The sequence below is a fragment of the Colias eurytheme genome, chromosome 21, assembly GCF_061535395.1.
Source record: "Colias eurytheme isolate Ceu_HAF_F1 chromosome 21, ilColEury1 Martin Lab GWU primary, whole genome shotgun sequence".
Classification (NCBI taxonomy): domain Eukaryota; kingdom Metazoa; phylum Arthropoda; class Insecta; order Lepidoptera; family Pieridae; genus Colias; species Colias eurytheme.
In genome coordinates, this window is record NC_143000.1 from 7,322,282 (window position 1) to 7,339,818 (window position 17,537).

The 17,537-nt window shown below is 35.5% G+C and overlaps 1 protein-coding gene across 1 annotated transcript in view; it reads right to left on the bottom strand.

Moving 5' to 3' along the window:
* Nucleotides 1-57: 57 nt before the first annotated feature.
* The window catches only part of LOC149899262 (fatty acid synthase-like), a 30,279-nt gene continuing 12,799 nt past the window's right edge, over nt 58-17,537 (bottom strand). Inside the window, exons 21-39 of the mRNA XM_090114093.1 lie at nt 17,289-17,403; nt 16,900-17,145; nt 16,107-16,538; nt 15,620-15,769; nt 13,248-13,357; nt 9,736-9,886; nt 9,147-9,318; nt 8,699-8,811; nt 8,025-8,183; nt 6,608-6,780; nt 5,375-5,521; nt 4,606-4,815; nt 4,116-4,212; nt 3,720-3,861; nt 3,365-3,515; nt 2,860-3,007; nt 1,462-1,632; nt 831-933; nt 58-669 (exon numbers count right to left, since the gene is read on the bottom strand). Coding sequence (XP_089970219.1) covers nt 110-669; nt 831-933; nt 1,462-1,632; nt 2,860-3,007; nt 3,365-3,515; nt 3,720-3,861; nt 4,116-4,212; nt 4,606-4,815; nt 5,375-5,521; nt 6,608-6,780; nt 8,025-8,183; nt 8,699-8,811; nt 9,147-9,318; nt 9,736-9,886; nt 13,248-13,357; nt 15,620-15,769; nt 16,107-16,538; nt 16,900-17,145; nt 17,289-17,403 — 3,550 coding nt within the window. The 3' untranslated portion in view covers nt 58-109. The remainder of the gene's footprint in view (nt 670-830; nt 934-1,461; nt 1,633-2,859; nt 3,008-3,364; nt 3,516-3,719; nt 3,862-4,115; nt 4,213-4,605; nt 4,816-5,374; nt 5,522-6,607; nt 6,781-8,024; nt 8,184-8,698; nt 8,812-9,146; nt 9,319-9,735; nt 9,887-13,247; nt 13,358-15,619; nt 15,770-16,106; nt 16,539-16,899; nt 17,146-17,288; nt 17,404-17,537) is intronic.

Genomic DNA, 17,537 nt, shown 5'->3' on the forward strand with positions numbered 1-17,537 from the left:
CAGGAGTTCATTTAATAATGTTAAAAGCTATAAACGAAGTTTATTTTTTACTTAATATTTCTAACTAATTTCTTGACAGAATTCTATTTATTAAATCAAACACATATCATCAATTCAATTCATAGACTTTCAAAGAGTACGTTTCACAAATGTTGGTATCTTCAAATGCTTTAAGAGTTTCTTCATCAAGATGTCTATTAACAATGGCGGAACATCTTAGATCTCTAGCTGCATCAGCTAGCGGTGCACTAAGCTCATACACAATCACAGGAACCTGAGAATAGTCTTGAGGCAAATCGTTTATTTTAGCGGATAGTTTAGCGCGAAGGAAAATCACTTGGGACTTAAGTGCATGTGGTTTTATCTGAATATCTTGTATTTGCTTAACACGGGAATATGCTCCGTGAATTATTCCTCTAATATATTGTGTTGATAAGGGAACTAGACCAGAGAGGTATCTCACATAGCCATCTAGTTTCTCTTCCCAAGTGCTGGTGTTAATGAAATCTAAGTGACCGTCAAATTTGTCGCCAAGTATCAATTTGGTCATGTGCAAGGCGACGTTATCTTGTAACTCTTCGTCGCTCTTGAAGAGTTTTAACTTTTCTTTCACTTCAGCTACTATCTCTTTTGGCGTTCCGCCCACGCAGAATACTGTGCCCGTTAAACCTGTTAATAAACATGAATAAATTATTTATTTCAAGTCAAATTTCGCAATAGTTAAAATTTCAATTTGTTAAAATGTGTCATATTATATTGAATAAAAAATATCTGAGAAATTCGTTATTTCAATGATTTTAAAAACAACGTAATGCTGTGGTAATACATACCATGTTCTTCTAAGATTCTTGCCATTTCCAACGCGACTATAACGCCACTTTCGTAGCCCATAAGGTAGAATTTACCTTTCAAGCCTGTTCTTTTCAATAAAACCTGTAAAAAATAATGAATTAAATAATTGATTCCCATGTTGCCTTCACGTTTTGGCGTAAAACGGACTCTTCAAATCCATCTAATACTTTTCACATTCTGAAATGTCTTATCGCATTTATTACAAACAAGCCATTTTATCACAAAACTAAGCCACTACATTTAGAAACTTAGAATCCACCTCCTGCATCTGGTCTAACAAAAAAAAATTGGTTGTCTGTAAAGTCGGTTTACTGACGATAGTTGAACGTGACAACGATTGTGATTCTTTGTCGCTCGTTCCGCGCTCTGGCTTGCACTTCAAGCCTTACATGGAACGCCTCAGAGCGAGGTAACGCCGCATGAGTCATGTTTTTTCGTGCGTGCATCCGGCTCTATCGAATTATAAGACGTTGTCACGTCAAAAACTGACCTATCAAATTCTTTTCACATAACCTTAGCAAACCTCACAGCGATCTCTTGCAATGCCTCGATCATAAGTTACCTATTATAAATGTAGCCTAACCAAACTAATAATAAACAAATTATTACCTTAGCAAACCTAGCGGCCGTATCCTCTATAGTATCCCACTGTAAGCCAGGTTGCAGTGCAAGTGCAGGTAACTTGAGTCGCTCACACGCTGTCGTGAACCGTGAGTGATGTCCTTCCACTCCTGGAACAACGCATATGAACTTCTGGTTCACGTCGAATTCGTCGTCCTCCTGTTTTGGAAATAACAAATCATTATTAAAAAAAAAGGTATGCGTGTACTAGAGTACACACGTAAGAAGTGAAACTTCTTTATGACCTTAAAAATGTCACGAGTATGGCGTAACGCAAAAATGGCACGCGTACGGCGTAACGCAAAAATGTCACGCGTACGGCGTAACGCAAAAATGTCACGCGTACGGCGTAACTCTATGGGCGTAACGCAAAAATGTTACACTAAATTTTAGTCCAACCCCTATTAAGAAGTTTCACTTAAAAAAAAGACGGGTTGCACTCCGGGAGTGCCGGCAGAAGTGAAAACTTGATTAATAACGTTGAGCATGTTTGATATTTTGGAATGGTATCCGTCTTACGCTTTTTTGATCAGATCACGTGTCCTGACGCGAGTTTAAGATTTTATACCATATAGAAAAAGTGCTCAACGCCGCTAAAGAAGTTTTCACTTCAAAAAAAGACGTGTGGCACTCGGGGACTGCCGCGGTAAAGCTATTGCATGCTATGCCTTCAAGCCATCCGCGCCCGTCCCCGTGGGGAGCGTGAGGTTTTTCGTTACGGAATTTCTCGATTCGGTCCCTGCGCTCAAGGCCCGTGATAGAAGCTATGCAATAGCTTAAAAATAATGTATAAAAGGAAAATTGACACTTATTAAACAGAACAATCAATTTAGTTCAGCCAAATAACTAACAATTTTATACGCTACACAGTTAGCACATGATGTCAAATGAAAAATTATATTGCAGTAAAATAAATACACAATACGATACACAATACACATACCATCAATCGCATGTCTTATATGTCGTTATTATAAATGCAACAAACTAATAATATCATCTACTAACTAACTATCAACAGTTACATAATTTATACATGTTTATTAATTTTCAATTTAATCGTGTAAAAGTAGATTCAATTTTATTAAATGATTTTAAACACACAAAGACCAAATTATAACATGAACGGAATAATTTTAAATATCACGCGAAATTATTAATTTATATTGTAATACTAGCGGTCCGCCCCGGCTTCGCCCGTGGTACATATTTCGCAATAAAAGGTAGCCTATGTTCTTTCTTAGGGTCTAAAGATTGTCTGAGCCAAATTTCATCAAAATCGGTTAAGAGGTTTAGGCGTGAAAACAATACATACATACATAATTACAAACTTTTCCTCTTTGTAATATTAAGTATAGATAACATGTTAGTTTTTCTTATACTCACCATAGTAACAGGTTTAATTAAAGTGGAAAGGAAAGCCATCTCCGTAGTACCGAGCAGCTCGTCTGAATCCACGTACGAGTAGAAGTTGGCGAGACCGCGCAACTCTTTGAACGTTACGTCTAATACTGATTCTTCTATTTCTTTTATTCTGTCAATTTTGTGTTTTATTAATTGTTTTTTCATATTGAGATTGATTTTTGTTGTAAAATGTTGTCTACTTGTTTGTATGTCGGTTCATAGGTATGTTGTTCCAAGATTTTAAATTCTTAGAAAAAAAATTCATTTCTGTAGTGATTTCTAAAGATTTACACTTTTTTTAATTAAAATAAATGTAAGAGGATATTTAAAATGACTTTAGCTCTAAAAAAAAGGTATACATAATCGATCACAAAAACAAAACCCTAATAAATCATTTGATCTTTGTGGGAAAGCCAAATAATATTTTATTGAATGACACAGGTCTATTAATTTTTACCTATTCTAAAATTAATTGATACACACGAACCTCTTAACTGTTAGTTCAGAAATCTCGTTCTCTTCCAAAAAGATATGATATTCGTCTCGAAGGAAAGCTCTAACTGGCAGAAGTTTAACTGTATCCACACTGAGATCTTTTAATGTCGCATTATTCATAACATTTTCTGGAAGTTCGATATCTGCAAATTAAAAATTTTTTTCTTAATATTTAAAACGTATTTTCCTGGAAAATCAACGTTTTCTTAACTTCTTTGCTAAATATTCAATAATGGTAAGTATTGCATTAGGTATTTTCATTCAAAAGAGCCATTAAAGGAAGTCTAGTAGAATAAATGTAAGTTTAAATTTGTGTTCAACTCTTTCCATATTAAATTTGTACTTACTGGCAATATCAGCGATCTCTTGTAGCATTGAACGTGGTTTTACTCGATGTACCTCCAAATTTCTGGCTCCCGAAATATTTGTGGACCCTGGGAGCCCATCTAGAGCGGATAGTCCAGTAAGGAATGATACTCGATTCTGATTCTGGAATATAATTCACAAATTACGATTTTTTGCCGGTTTTCTGTGGTAGAAACTGCTCTCCAAGATTTCAGAAATTCTAAAAAATTTGGTAACCAGTAAGAAATCGAGTACAATAATGTGCTATCTTTACTAGTTGTTTGATGCTATTATAAAAAAAAGCAATTCTCAATTACAAATGCTATTTATGACAATCTTAGCAATAGATTATGTATCTTAATTTCTCAGAAGAAATATTTCTTCGAATTTTCACCAACCTGGTTATTTGCTGCCATCTTTATGACGGTAATATTCGAACCGCTTGTGAATGCATCGTCATCGAAGCTACTATTGACATCTAGCACTGTTATATTCCTGGAAAGTATAGAAACAATTTGGATATGTACAGTTAAACGGATTATGATGGTGACCAGTTTGTCAAATAATCCATACTAATATTATAAATGCGAAAGTAACTCTGTCTGTCTGTCTGATACTCAATCACGCCTAAACTACTGAACCAATTTGCATGAAATTTGGTATGGAGATATTTTGATACCCGAGAAAGGACATAGGCTACCTTTTATTGCGAAATATGTACCACGGGCTAAGCCGGAGCCGGGGCGGATAGTCGTAATATAAATATCTTAAGAAAATTATGATCATTATATAGTCCCCTTGAATATATTCCTGGTCCTTTTGAACAGAGCTAAGAAGGAATAATTCCTCCCGTACTTATTTGAAAGTTAATTATTTAAATATACTCACATAACAGACAGACCATGTTTCTTCACAATAGCGTCTAACTTATCCACGTAAGTAATAAAATCTGCATTCGTTTGTTCCTTTGTCACAATCACATAGATGTTCTCTATGGAACCCAACAGTAGGCTCTTATTGATAATGGTATCAATGTGGTTATTGTTCCAGAGTCCATTTGTATCGTATACCGTTTGGATTCCCATTTCTTTCCAGATTCTGGAAGGTAATTATTGAGAATATGAGTATTTTTCATTTTCTAAACGTTGTTTCTATAAGTTTTATCAGTACGCAGTATCTATATTAAGTATTTCAAGCTTACGTTTTTACGTTGTATCTTCAAGTTTACGATTTATATAATGTATACAAGTTCAGCGAGACAACAAATCTACGTAGAACAAAACGAATTCAAGCTACTCAAAATTCTATTTAACCAGCTAGAACCCATTGTTTTATATAAAATTATAAAATTTGCATGCTGTTTTTTAATGACGGCTAAACATGTTAAGTAAAAAAATTGGTTGCCTGTAAAGTCGGTTTACTGACGATAATAAGTTGAACGTGACAACGTCCGATTGTGCTTGTTTGTCGCTCGTTCCGCGCTCTCGCTCGCACTTCAAGCCTTACGGAACGCCTCAGAGCGAGGTAACGCCGCATGAGTCATGTTTTTTCGTGCGTGCAGCCGGCTTTATCGAATTATAAGACGTTGTCACGTCAAAATGTAACATCTAAAATACCATGATTAACGTAAATAAAGAATTATGAATTATGAACAAACCTCTGTTTAACCTGTAACGTTCGAGAAGCTTCCGTCTGTATGTACAAGTTCCTCGCGCCGCGCTCCACGAGCCGGTCCGCGAGCTGGATGGCGCATGTTGCATCGTCTGAGAGGATTATATGACTACTCCCGGCCGAGTATTGGACCCTGGATGATTATTTTAGCTGGTTATAAATTTTACAATTAATATGAAAGTGGTTTGTTTGTGTGTGTTCGTTTTTGTGTATTTTGTCAATTTATACAGAATGCGTTAAAGAATGGTTGATTGAGTGAATGAATAAACATGTTAAAGTATAGAATTTGAATATGACTTATTTATTTACTTAGGACGCGTTGTCATTTACCATCAGGTGAAACAGCGGCCCAATGTTTACCTATTCATGAATAAAAAAATGTGTGCGTGTACCAGTGTACACACGTAAGAAGTGAAACTCCTTTATGACCTTATTCTTCAAAAAATAATTTACTATATGCAACTTTATAGAAATACGTCGAATCACGCGTGGTAGGAATAAGAAAAAGATGGCGCGTAACGGAAAAATGTCACGCCTAACGAAAAAATGTTACACTAAATTTTTTTCCAACCCCGTTAAAGAAGTTTCACTTCAATAATAAAAAAAAAACGGGTTGCACTCCGGGAGTGCCGGCAGAAGTGAAAACTTGATTATTAACGCATGTTTGATATCCATCCGTCTTACGCTTTTTCGATCAGGTCACGTGTCCTGACGCGAGTTTAAGATTTTATACCCATTACAGAAAAAGTGCTCAACGCCGCTACAGAAGTTCTCACTTCAAAAATCTGATTTAAAGCTTCCCGTTGCTGTGGCCTCGCCCATCGCACTCGCAGTCTCCGCTAACCACTGGGGGCCACTGAAAATCAGTGCTGTGCTGTTGAAGGCACAGCTTAATACTGAGTTGGTCTCCTTTTTGCTAAAGGTCTGCCACACTTTTGTCTTTTTCTCTGTTTTGTATTTCTTATTTTTTTTTTATTATATCTGTTGTTGGCTTTTGGCAAAATATAGAAGTGAAACTTCTTTATTGGGGTTGGACAAAAATTAAGTGTAACATTTTTGCGTTACGCCGTACGCGTGACATTTTTGCGTTACGCCGTACGCGTGAAATTTTTGCGTTACGCCATACTCGTGACATTTTTAAGGTCATAAAGAAGTTTCACTTCTTACGTGTGTACTCTAGTACACGCATACATTTTTTCTTTCTTTCTTTATTTCTCACCTGGTGTGCACGTGCGGCAGCGGCGGCTGCAGGTCGAGCAGCACGCGGCCGCGCTGGCGGGCGGCGGCGAGCAGGCGCAGCGCGCGGGCCGCCTCGCTCGCCCCCAGCACCGCGCGGGACAGCGGCCGCACGTAGCCGCGCGCTATGCCCTCGCTCACTAGCACTTGCACTCTCTGTTCACAACGCGCTCTATTGTAATGGTAAACACACACGATACAGTATACTTGCGCAAGTCCAGATATGCGCAAGTATACTGTATCGTGTGTGGATGCGATAATAGTCCATTGAATAAAAAAAGACGGGTTGCACTCCGGGAGTGCCGGCAGAAGTGAAAACTTGATTATTAACGTTGAGCATGTTTGATATTTTGGAATGGTATCCGTCTTACGCTTTTTCGATCAGGTCACATGTCCTGACGCGATTTTAAGATTTTATACCCATTACAGAAAAAGTGCTCAACGCCGCTAAAAAAGTTTACACTTCAAAAATTCTAGAGTGCGTGAGTTAGTAACTGTTGATATAATAACTCATTCATAATGCACATTTATAGCTACTTCTGTAGAAGGACTCTTTTCGCTCATCTAATTTGTCAGACACAAATTATTTATATCGGGCATTATCGAAGAATTACCGTCTCGTAGATTCTTTGTTACAACGTTTTCCGTTTCAGATGCAAATTTTCAAAGTGGTTTAGGTAAATATAAAACACTTTTTTTTTACCAGTTCCTTTACTTTCTTTGCTTGCCGTTTTCATATTATCAGAAATATCTCAGCTAGTCTTTTTTCAGTCCATGACTAAAATAGGTGAAAATTAATGATGGATCATTGTTCTAACGGTAACGGTTTAACGGTTTTCATGAGATGAGTCATCAAATTTTTATTTTTACTGTTGAAGAATTTCATGCTCGTTTTTTCTTCTGTCTATATTGAAGCATTCGTTAGCTTGATAATTCATTTGATGATTAACCACTCGGGACGATATCATGAACTGAATTTTGACGGCAATTCTCTAATAAGAATTTTTCTGCGTTGTTTACACACGTTTTTACGTTGTTTATAAATGCCTGTATATGTAACTTAGTAAGTAACTACTTGAATTTGATGGCCTTTAGCATTATTTCTGTTTGCTACTTATTTTTCTGTTCTTAAACCTAAAATTACCTTCGAAATAGAGTCGATTATTATAATCGATTTATTATTTTTCTGTTTACTGAAAACTTGAAAGACCTCCTTATATTAAGAAAACTAGGCACTTTACTGGATTTTACTTGGATTATATTTCCTATATGTGCCTAGGATATTTACTATTCTTTGTTTTATTTTATTTGTATGAAAGTACATCACGGTCATGCATGCTTTAACTATAATTTTTTCCAATTGCTAAAACACCAATAAAAATCAAGTATAAAAATCCTACCTTCATCTCATGTTCATCAGCCAGCACACCAGCCAGGTCCAATGTAGCGAAGGACCTGCACTTGGTGAAGCTGTTCATCCCGAGGGTGAAGTTATCGCGCTCGTGTAACATACTCGTGTCGTACATGATGCCGTACTCGCCGAGGCATCTGATGGACGTCTGGTTAAAAGGGGAATAGTTTTATGGCAATTAAGGGCCGATTTTTCAATGCTTGGATAAAACTTATCCGTCCAATAAAGTATTACACGATAATATTAAAATGTCACGTAAACTGTCAAATACGGGCAATTAGAATACGTTTTTAGTAGTTTTTTATTATTCGACGAATAAGTTTTAACCAAGGATTGAAAAATCAGCCCTTAATATCATACACATATTAAAATAAGTGGATATTTATTGGAAATTGAGATGGTTAAGGGTTAATAAGTAGGGCACTGCGGAATAAAGGAGATTTCTGGTGGTAAAAGAATTTTGAAAATCAGTTCAGAAAAATTGTCGATTCAAATAATAGAAAATTACAACTTCTTCCTCTGATAATATAAGTATAGATGGAATAGATAGATATTAGAAAAAAAGAGATTAGAGAGATAAAGATTATGTTAAGTGAATTTCTCACATTCGAGAGTTATCAGTTACACTAGTATTGTACTGTAGCTATTATCGATATAAATTACATTTTTGAATTCCTTAGGAAGTCCGCTGATGACAATATCGCAGCCCTTTCCTTTAGTAAGAGACAGCACCATGTCGGCGAAGGTGTGATCACGCGAGTTACCGATGTGATCCTCTGAAATCAATATTATATTATGAAAGAAGAAAATAGAAGTCAACACATATTCGAGAAGTGAAATATTTCAAATAATCAGAGATTTCGAAAAATGAATTCAATTGTCCATTTTTTTAATTACAACAATACAAAATTATTATAAGAAATGAAATGATAAAAAATTTCACGTGAGCGTAATCAATCACTCTGAATTTTGATCAAGAAAATATTTAAATTTCCGTGAAATCGAAATAGAAGTCTTAAAAAAAAGTATTTCACCCTAGACTCTGTAGCCAGTAGACCACTAGTATACTTGGATATAGAGTCAAAAACTGTCCACCAAAACCTGTTCATACCTTGCAACTGTGGAAACAGTTTCCTAACAAACTGCTTCTTCTTCACATCGCTGACAGTGGTGAACACCTCGCAGTCGCACGCAAGCCCGATAGAGATGGCCGCCTGCGCCAGCGCACCCGCACCGCCGTGCACTAGGATGCGCATACCGCGACGCAGTTGTACTTTGTTTGTCTGTAAGTTTATGGAGAATTGTAGTATATTGGATGAATGCGTGATAATTTAGTAGTAAAATTTTATTTATAGACGGATGAAAAACTTTAGTGGTAGGATACAAGTTGATAATTTATAAGACTAAAGTTTGTTTTTAATCGACTAAATTTGCATGAAGTAATATTGGACTAACGTAATAGTGGCATAAGAAAGATCTGATGAAAATATAGCGTGTGAGAAAAAATTCAAGCCAAATAATTCAATTACTTTAAATACTAGAAGAGTGTGTAAGTAGCAAAATATGCAAATTACTAGAGATCGACAACAAAGGTCCAAATGATTTCTACCCAAGAGCCAAACTTTCGCAAGTGGCAATGCGTACTGACGTACTAATTATGTAGACAAGACGAAAATCAAGTTAATGAGCTAATAACTCACCAAACAGTAGAAGGCAAGGGTATACGCGAGCGGCACGGTGGCGGCGTCCTCGAGCGTCCAGTGCGCTGGCACCGGCCACAGTTGGTCGCGGGGCGCGCGCACGCGGCTGCGCGCCGACCCGCCTGTCACCAGACCCATCACGCGGACACCGCTGGGTGTAGGGAGTAAATGCATGACAATTATAATTACTAGCTTTTCGCCCGCATTTCAAAGATAAACCCGTACAGTTCCGGTTCCCGTGGGATTTCCGACATAAAACCTATACTTTATAATAATCCAAGTTACCCTCTATATGTGTGCTAAATTTCATTGTAATCGGTTCAGTAGTATTTTCGTAAAAGAGTAATAAACATACATACACATATATACAATATACATCCATCCTCACAAACTTTCGCATTTATAATATTAGTAGGATAGTACTCTGTACTCCTAAATTGTTTTTAAAGTTATACGTAATGATATTAGAAGTAAATAGAATCAACAATTACAAAACGGCACTATATGAAAACAATATTAGTTAGACGTTAAAGAAAGAAAATTGTAATTAGAAAAATTTCAACATGCCACCCCTAAAGATTTCAGCCTATCTACATTTTCTACTTATAATACTGGGGTTATTATTCCTGAACGAATTAAAACCGGCTGCAAGATCCAATCTTGATTGAGACTAGCGAACCACACAGGAATTGGTAATGCAAAGTAGAAATAATTTGGAAAATCCAAAAGAGCACGCCTCATAATTTTTTTTAATAAATATTTATTAATTATTATTTTTGTTTATTTAATAACAATTAAACCACATCGAATCAGACCCTGAAAAATGAAAGGGTTCTATTCCTGAGCATACTCAAGCGTAAGAGAAAAAAAAAGACTCGATTAGTAAAGTATTTCGGTCGCTATCGTGTTAACAAGAAAAAGGATCCGCACATACAGACACACGGACGTCCAAGACAGAACTTTTTTAAACTGTTTTTTAACTAGTTTAAATAACAAAAATGACATCAAAAATATCATGAACGTTAAAAATAGTGTTTTTTCTTAATATGTGTGTGTATGTATTATCTTACAAGTGCAATGTATGATACATAAAGACATTTTAAGTTTGAAAAATCAGATGTTTTGCGCGAAGTGACAGTAGTACCCACCTCAACGCTTCGCTTATGAGGCGTGCAAAATATTACTTAGTAATATTATTGAACGTATTATGGATATAGTGGACAATTTTGAATGAGACGGCACAGGAAATATGTTATAATGAAAAGAAACAATTCTTTTAAAATGTCAAGAGGCTTTTTACAATAATTGGTGTGAAAAAATTAAAAAATAATATTTTATATTACTTTTAAATTAATAAGAAATGAGAAAAGTGAAATCATGTCCGAGCAATCTTTCACGTTATTTCTTCGGGATATTTCAATGATTTATGATGATGATGAAAAAACGTTATGAATACACGTTCAATAAAAATACATTTAATACACTTTATATTTAGTTTGAAATGTATTCCTATGTAACGATGCAATCCGAGTACATTGTTTTGATTTCCAAGCAAGTAAAATAAACAAACGCTCTCCCGTCCCGTACATTGATTTTCTTTACCCAGTTAACTTTTTTATTTTATGACAACCTGGTATATTGTTATGACTTTCTCCAGGGAATGGAAGGGTTGGATGAGGTTAAGTTAACCCCACGAAACAACAAATATTTAAAAATAGTTTGGAAAATCCAAAAGTGCACGCCTCATAATTTTTTTTTAATAATTATTTATTAATAATAAAATTTATTAATAATTATTTTTGTTTATTTAATAACAATTAAACCACATCGAATCAGACCCTGAAAAATGAAAGGGTTCTATTCCTGAGCATACTCAAGCGTAAGAGAGAAAAAAAAGACTCGATTAGTAAAGTATTTCGGTCGCTATCGTGTTAACAAGAAAATCCTCCGCACATACAGACACACGGACGTCCAAGACAGAACTTTTTTGAACTGTTTTTTAACTAGTTTAAATAACAAGATGACATCAAAAATATCATGAATGTTAAAAATAGTGTTTTTTCTTAATATGTGTGTGTATGTATTATCTTACAAGTGCAATGTATGATATAGTTGTCGGCACGTAACTTGGCCACTTTTTAACGTAGTGGAGGAAGCTTGCGCATATAAAAATGTACTAAAACTTGATGCGCAAACTTCCCCCACCACGCTACTTTTTTGCCAAGAAGTTTGCCGGGCGCTATACATAAAGACATTTTAAGTTTGAAAAATCAGATGTTTTGCGCGAAGTGACAGTAGTACCCACCTCAACGCTTCGCTTATGAGGCGTGCAATAAGCCTATCCAAATAGTGTAAGTCGGAACTACCAACATTACTAAATTTTAAGGCAATATTGGTATAGACAGTATTAAGTACTTATTTTCGAGACACACAATACTCGTGTTTTATCACTTTACGACCAGATATCGCCATTTTCTTCCAGTGAGCAATCACAAACAATATTTCCACTTGATTGTAAGCCCATAACGTGCCCAACACATTTTAATTGGACGTCTTATTTATTTATGATCATTAAAAAAGTTTGAATGATTCGAATTCCCGAACTGTATGTATGCAATATTGAACAAGCTTCGCTAAACCTCTTTCCACCCATAGCATCCTGGTACAATGTTATGAGTTACGGGACACTTTTGTAAACAAGGGGCGTGGCTTATGTATGCTATCTCATTCATTTTTATCTATATGAAAATAATTTGTAATGTCCTAGTTTATTTACTAAAACCCAATTTTTAGAATTGATGTCGTATGTGTGAACTTCCATAGTCCACCATTAATATAGAGTTCTTTTATGTTTCAACTGTAGTCAACATTTTCAAACTCGGCTAATAATTTAAATAGCATTCTATGACAAGAGAAACTTACATTATCATTTTGGTATGGATTTCTCGCCTTTAATTTAATAAAAACTAATAATTTAATGAATATTTACAAAAAAGTAATCTAGTCAATCGTCAAGAGAAAAAATCGATATGGAAAGCCGCGTGCAAAGCCTCCATATCAATGAAATTAAATTGCATCTATGTAAACAGAATTGCACACAAGTTCATAGTGTAATAACAATCTCCCTGTAACGTCTGCTCGCCTGGTATCTGATGTTTTGATTTAAATCGACACTAAGAAACTACCTGGATGCACTTGTGTCATACGTAGTAATTAAAATTATTTGTATGGATTTAACACATGCTGTGACCAAAACGCGTTGTTAGCTTTTTTTGCTCGGTAAGCGTTTTCAGCCTTTGACCATATCAGATACAAACACTACACGCGCAAAAAAGAAGTGCATTAAAATGTAAAATGAATTTATAGTATTTGTTGTTTTCCAAAATAAATATATTTTCTATTTCCATTATATTCAAAAAAAAAGGAAATCGGAATTTCAGACAATGCCATTTATATTGCTATAAATTACATTTATGTATTCAAATAATCAATATAATATACAAAATAAATACCTGTCAGTAACACCACTGAAGTCCATTCCAAAGCTTAGAACATCTGAATTGATTGGTACGACACCAGTACACCTTTTAGCATCAAGGGTATTCAGTGTAGCGTAATGTACCTAGAAAAAAAATAATTTGTAGATAATGGAGGATTCGTATTTAACCAATGTAAAAACAGACTGGAACTGCTTCCGAAAACATCTAGAGGACAATATTATTCTCAAGCTTCCACTTAAAACTGCTGAAGACGTAGAAAATGCATCTCTATACATAACAAACTTGATTCAAGTGGCAGCGTGGATAAGCACTCCTATATTGAAAGAGTCACATGGCAATACTTTGATTCCACTTGAATTACGCGAAAAAATAAGTGAAAAGCGTCGCCTTCGTAGAGTTTGGCAGCTTTCCCGTAATAGCGAAGATAAGAAACTCCTAAACAAAGCTATTAAGGATCTTAAAAACCTCCTTCATGTAACTGCAAATGATTCCGTCAAACAAAGACTAGAGAAAATGTCACCTAACGCTCATGGAATACACTCCCTCTGGCAGGCCACCAAGAACTTACCACAGCCCCAACAGTGTTCTCCTCCAATTAGGAACGGGAACACATGGGCTCGAACAGACGCAGAAAAAGCTGAGACCTTCGCTAATTATCTCACTGAAGTGTTTAAGCCTAATGAAGCAGTAAACCCTGAAGACCCTGAAATAGATCGTGTTCTGAATCAAGATCTACAATTATCTTTACCAATAAAACCGACTTCTCCACGGGAACTACTGAAAGAAATCGCCGACTTGGACTCAAAGAAGGCTCCTGGGTTTGACATGATTACTCCGAAGGTAATCAAAGAGCTTCCTAGAAAGTGCATCGTCTTTTTGACATCTCTTTTTAATGCAATATTCAGAACAACTCATGTACCTACAATCTGGAAAATATCAGAAGTAGTTATGATACACAAACCCGGAAAGCCAGTCAACGATGCCTCATCTCATCGTCCGATTAGCCTAACTCCGATCTTAAGTAAATTATGGGAAAAGATTACTCTTACTCGGTTACGCCCATTTATAGATTCTGACCAAGTCATACCTGACCACCAGTTCGGTTTTCGAAGGAAACACTCGACCATAGAACAAGTACATAGAGTCTACCACACTGTGCGACACTGTCTAGAGAAAAAAGAATATTGTTCGGCTGTTTTCCTAGACATCCAACAAGCTTTCGATCGAGTCTGGCATAAAGGGTTACTATACAAAATAAAAAAAAGTATTCCGCATACTTTCTATCCTTTACTAGCCTCATACCTCAGTGAAAGAATGTTTAGAGTAAAATATGGAGATGCCAGATCTGCTCTACATAGCTGCTATGCCGGAGTACCCCAAGGATCGGTTCTTGGTCCTACATTATATAACATATTTACTAGCGATCTTCCCCAGCTGCCAAATGTAACAGTAGCAACATATGCTGATGATGCAGCATTCCTCGCCTGTAACACCAACCCAGAGGAGGCGACTAATTTACTACAAGTTCAACTCGATTACACAAATGAGTGGCTTAACAAGTGGCGTATTAAAGCTAGCGTCCCAAAATCTCATCACATAACGTTCACCTTGCGACGCGGGAACTGCTCAGCGCCCAAATTAGGTAACAACACCTTACCACAATCAACCTGTGTCAAATACCTGGGGTTCTATCTGGACAGAAGGATGACATGGAGGGAACACATAAAAAATAAGCGAAATGAAGTAAATTTTCGATTCAGAAACTTACTTTGGCTTCTTGGAAGGCAATCGACCCTATCCCTGAGCAATAAACTGAGAGTTTACTGCTCGGTGATTAAACCGATTTGGACTTACGGTATTCAGTTGTGGTCATCGGCCAGCAAATCCAATATAAACTGCCTTCAAAGAACACAGAACAATATTCTAAGATCGATATCAGCTGCTCCATGGTACGCCCGCAATTCAGAAATCCACGAATATCTGGAAATGCCCACAGTCACTGATGAAGCAAAACGCTATACAGCTAAATACAGATCGTTTGACATCACACCCAAACCCATTATCACACATACTTTTACAGCCTAAAAGTATACACAGACTGAAGAGAGCTGATGTGCTTCCTAATTAAGACGAACTAAGGCACTGGCCTTACCTTCGTCCAATCGTCCAAATAAACTCAACCGATCTGCTTATAGTTGTTTGACTGATTGCAGATTTGTGACATCAAAAAAAAAAAAAAAAAAAAAAAAAAAAAGATAATGGAGGAGTAAATTGACCCTATTCAAAATGCAAAAATTATTGGACTCCTAAATATACCTCTTGCTGAAAATAAACCACCCCTTAAAATTAAATATTTAGGTAGAAATAATACAAAAAGAGCTAACCTTAACATCCATACCAGGTCCATACAATTCAGGCGCTTCTACCCAAATCAATGCATTAATGTCTCCAACGCGGGTAGTTGTTAACATCACATCCTTTGTTGATTGAGAGTACTTCTCTATGGGTATATAATATTTGCCGCCCCAAATACCCTGGATAAGTAAATTATATTCTGATATGTGACAGTGAAACATTAAAATTCTGAAGAATGTATTAAAAGGGGATAAAAATATGCAAATTTTTAAATTAGGGACAATGATTGATTGATCGGTATAGTAGCAAATGATTTAGAAATATTGTAATTATCAGAAGTCCTACTGAATGTTATCCAGAGATGAAATAAAGTACCCTGAATAGACGAATTGTATAGTTTACATTCTTATTTATATTTATTTCCCTTTAGAATAAGTAAAAGAATAATTACATTTTATATTTAACACTTTTCATAAAAAAAACATTTGAGAAAGGCAATTTAGCAAAAATACGTACATGATCATAAACATTGAACATAAGATTCAACTCGGGCAATCCATTCAAGCACTGGTCATTTGACACCTTATGGTTAAATTCAACCAAGAATATCTTCTTATCTTGACTCTTTATTTCCTTCCTCCATTCTTTAACCAATTCTACCAAACCCGGAACTTTCGGGAAGGTTGAAATTATTAAAAGATTTTGTCCAGGAGATAATAAGGCTAAAGTAGATGCAAGTAAAGATAGATCTTCAGAAGAATGGACAGTAACAGCACTAGATATCTTTCCACTTGGAGCTGGTCTCCAACGAACTAACTCTATTCTGGCTTCTGGAATGTTCTGGGCGGAAACTGGTGTGTATAGAGTTAATGGACGCTGTTTCGATTGTTGCTCTTTGTTGATTATGAAATAATCGCGCGGTAGGATTTGGTGGAAAAGTTGGCAGAGCTGAAAAAAATGAAATGAATGATTTTGTGTAATGTGTTGCTGTCGTCGTCGTCGTTGACCTATTTAATCTATAGTAGATCATATTATATGCAGTACTGTGTTGTAAGACTTAAATATTTTGAAACATTGATTATGTAGTTCATATTGTTCATAATTTAGTCTACACAACTCGCAAAAAATTGGCATATAAATTTTATATTTTTGGGAAAATTTTATAAAATTACTGGTTTAATAAAGATTCATTCAATTACAATTTTAATGTAACTTACTTAGATGAAGTTTTTTTTTTTTATTTAGAAGGTCATTAAACAAATATTTTGGTATATAGTATAAAAAAAATTAAACCCAATTGAAAACTTACATTTTCATCCAAAGATAAATTTTCTAGAAGCAAAACATCTACTTGATTTTCAATAATATCCTTTCGCTGTAGAATTTGGTTCTTATGAATGCTTGACAAATTCACTTCCAATCCTGGAATGTCTTTTACAATGTTCTTCAAGTTATTGAAAATAGAAGAGCCATCTTTCACAATTAGAACATTGATAGACTCCTTATTCAAGTTTTCAGCTACTATTTGCAAGAAAACTGTGATCGCAGAAGCCTCCTGTTGAAAATATCACAATATTTTAACATTTTTTACCAAAAGTTTGGATACCCAATCTAATGTTAAAGAAAACATTTGACGAAAGTACAAAAAAAACTTAAATTTAATAAAAGTGGTACAGTGGACAGTTAAAAAGAACTTACACTACACTTCTCTTTCGGGAAATGTGGAACGAATTTATGCTCCTTCAATGCAATTGGATCTTTACTCAGAGGTATACTACGGAACCTCATGTTCTTCATTATTACTCCAGGACATCTAAAATCACAATTATTAATTACTATCTTTGCTCCTACTAAAAAAGGCTATATCACACATTAATTATTATGCTCTGTCAAAAAATTACTTTCTTAACTTTCTTTCTTCACTTGTCAATAAATTAATTACATAGT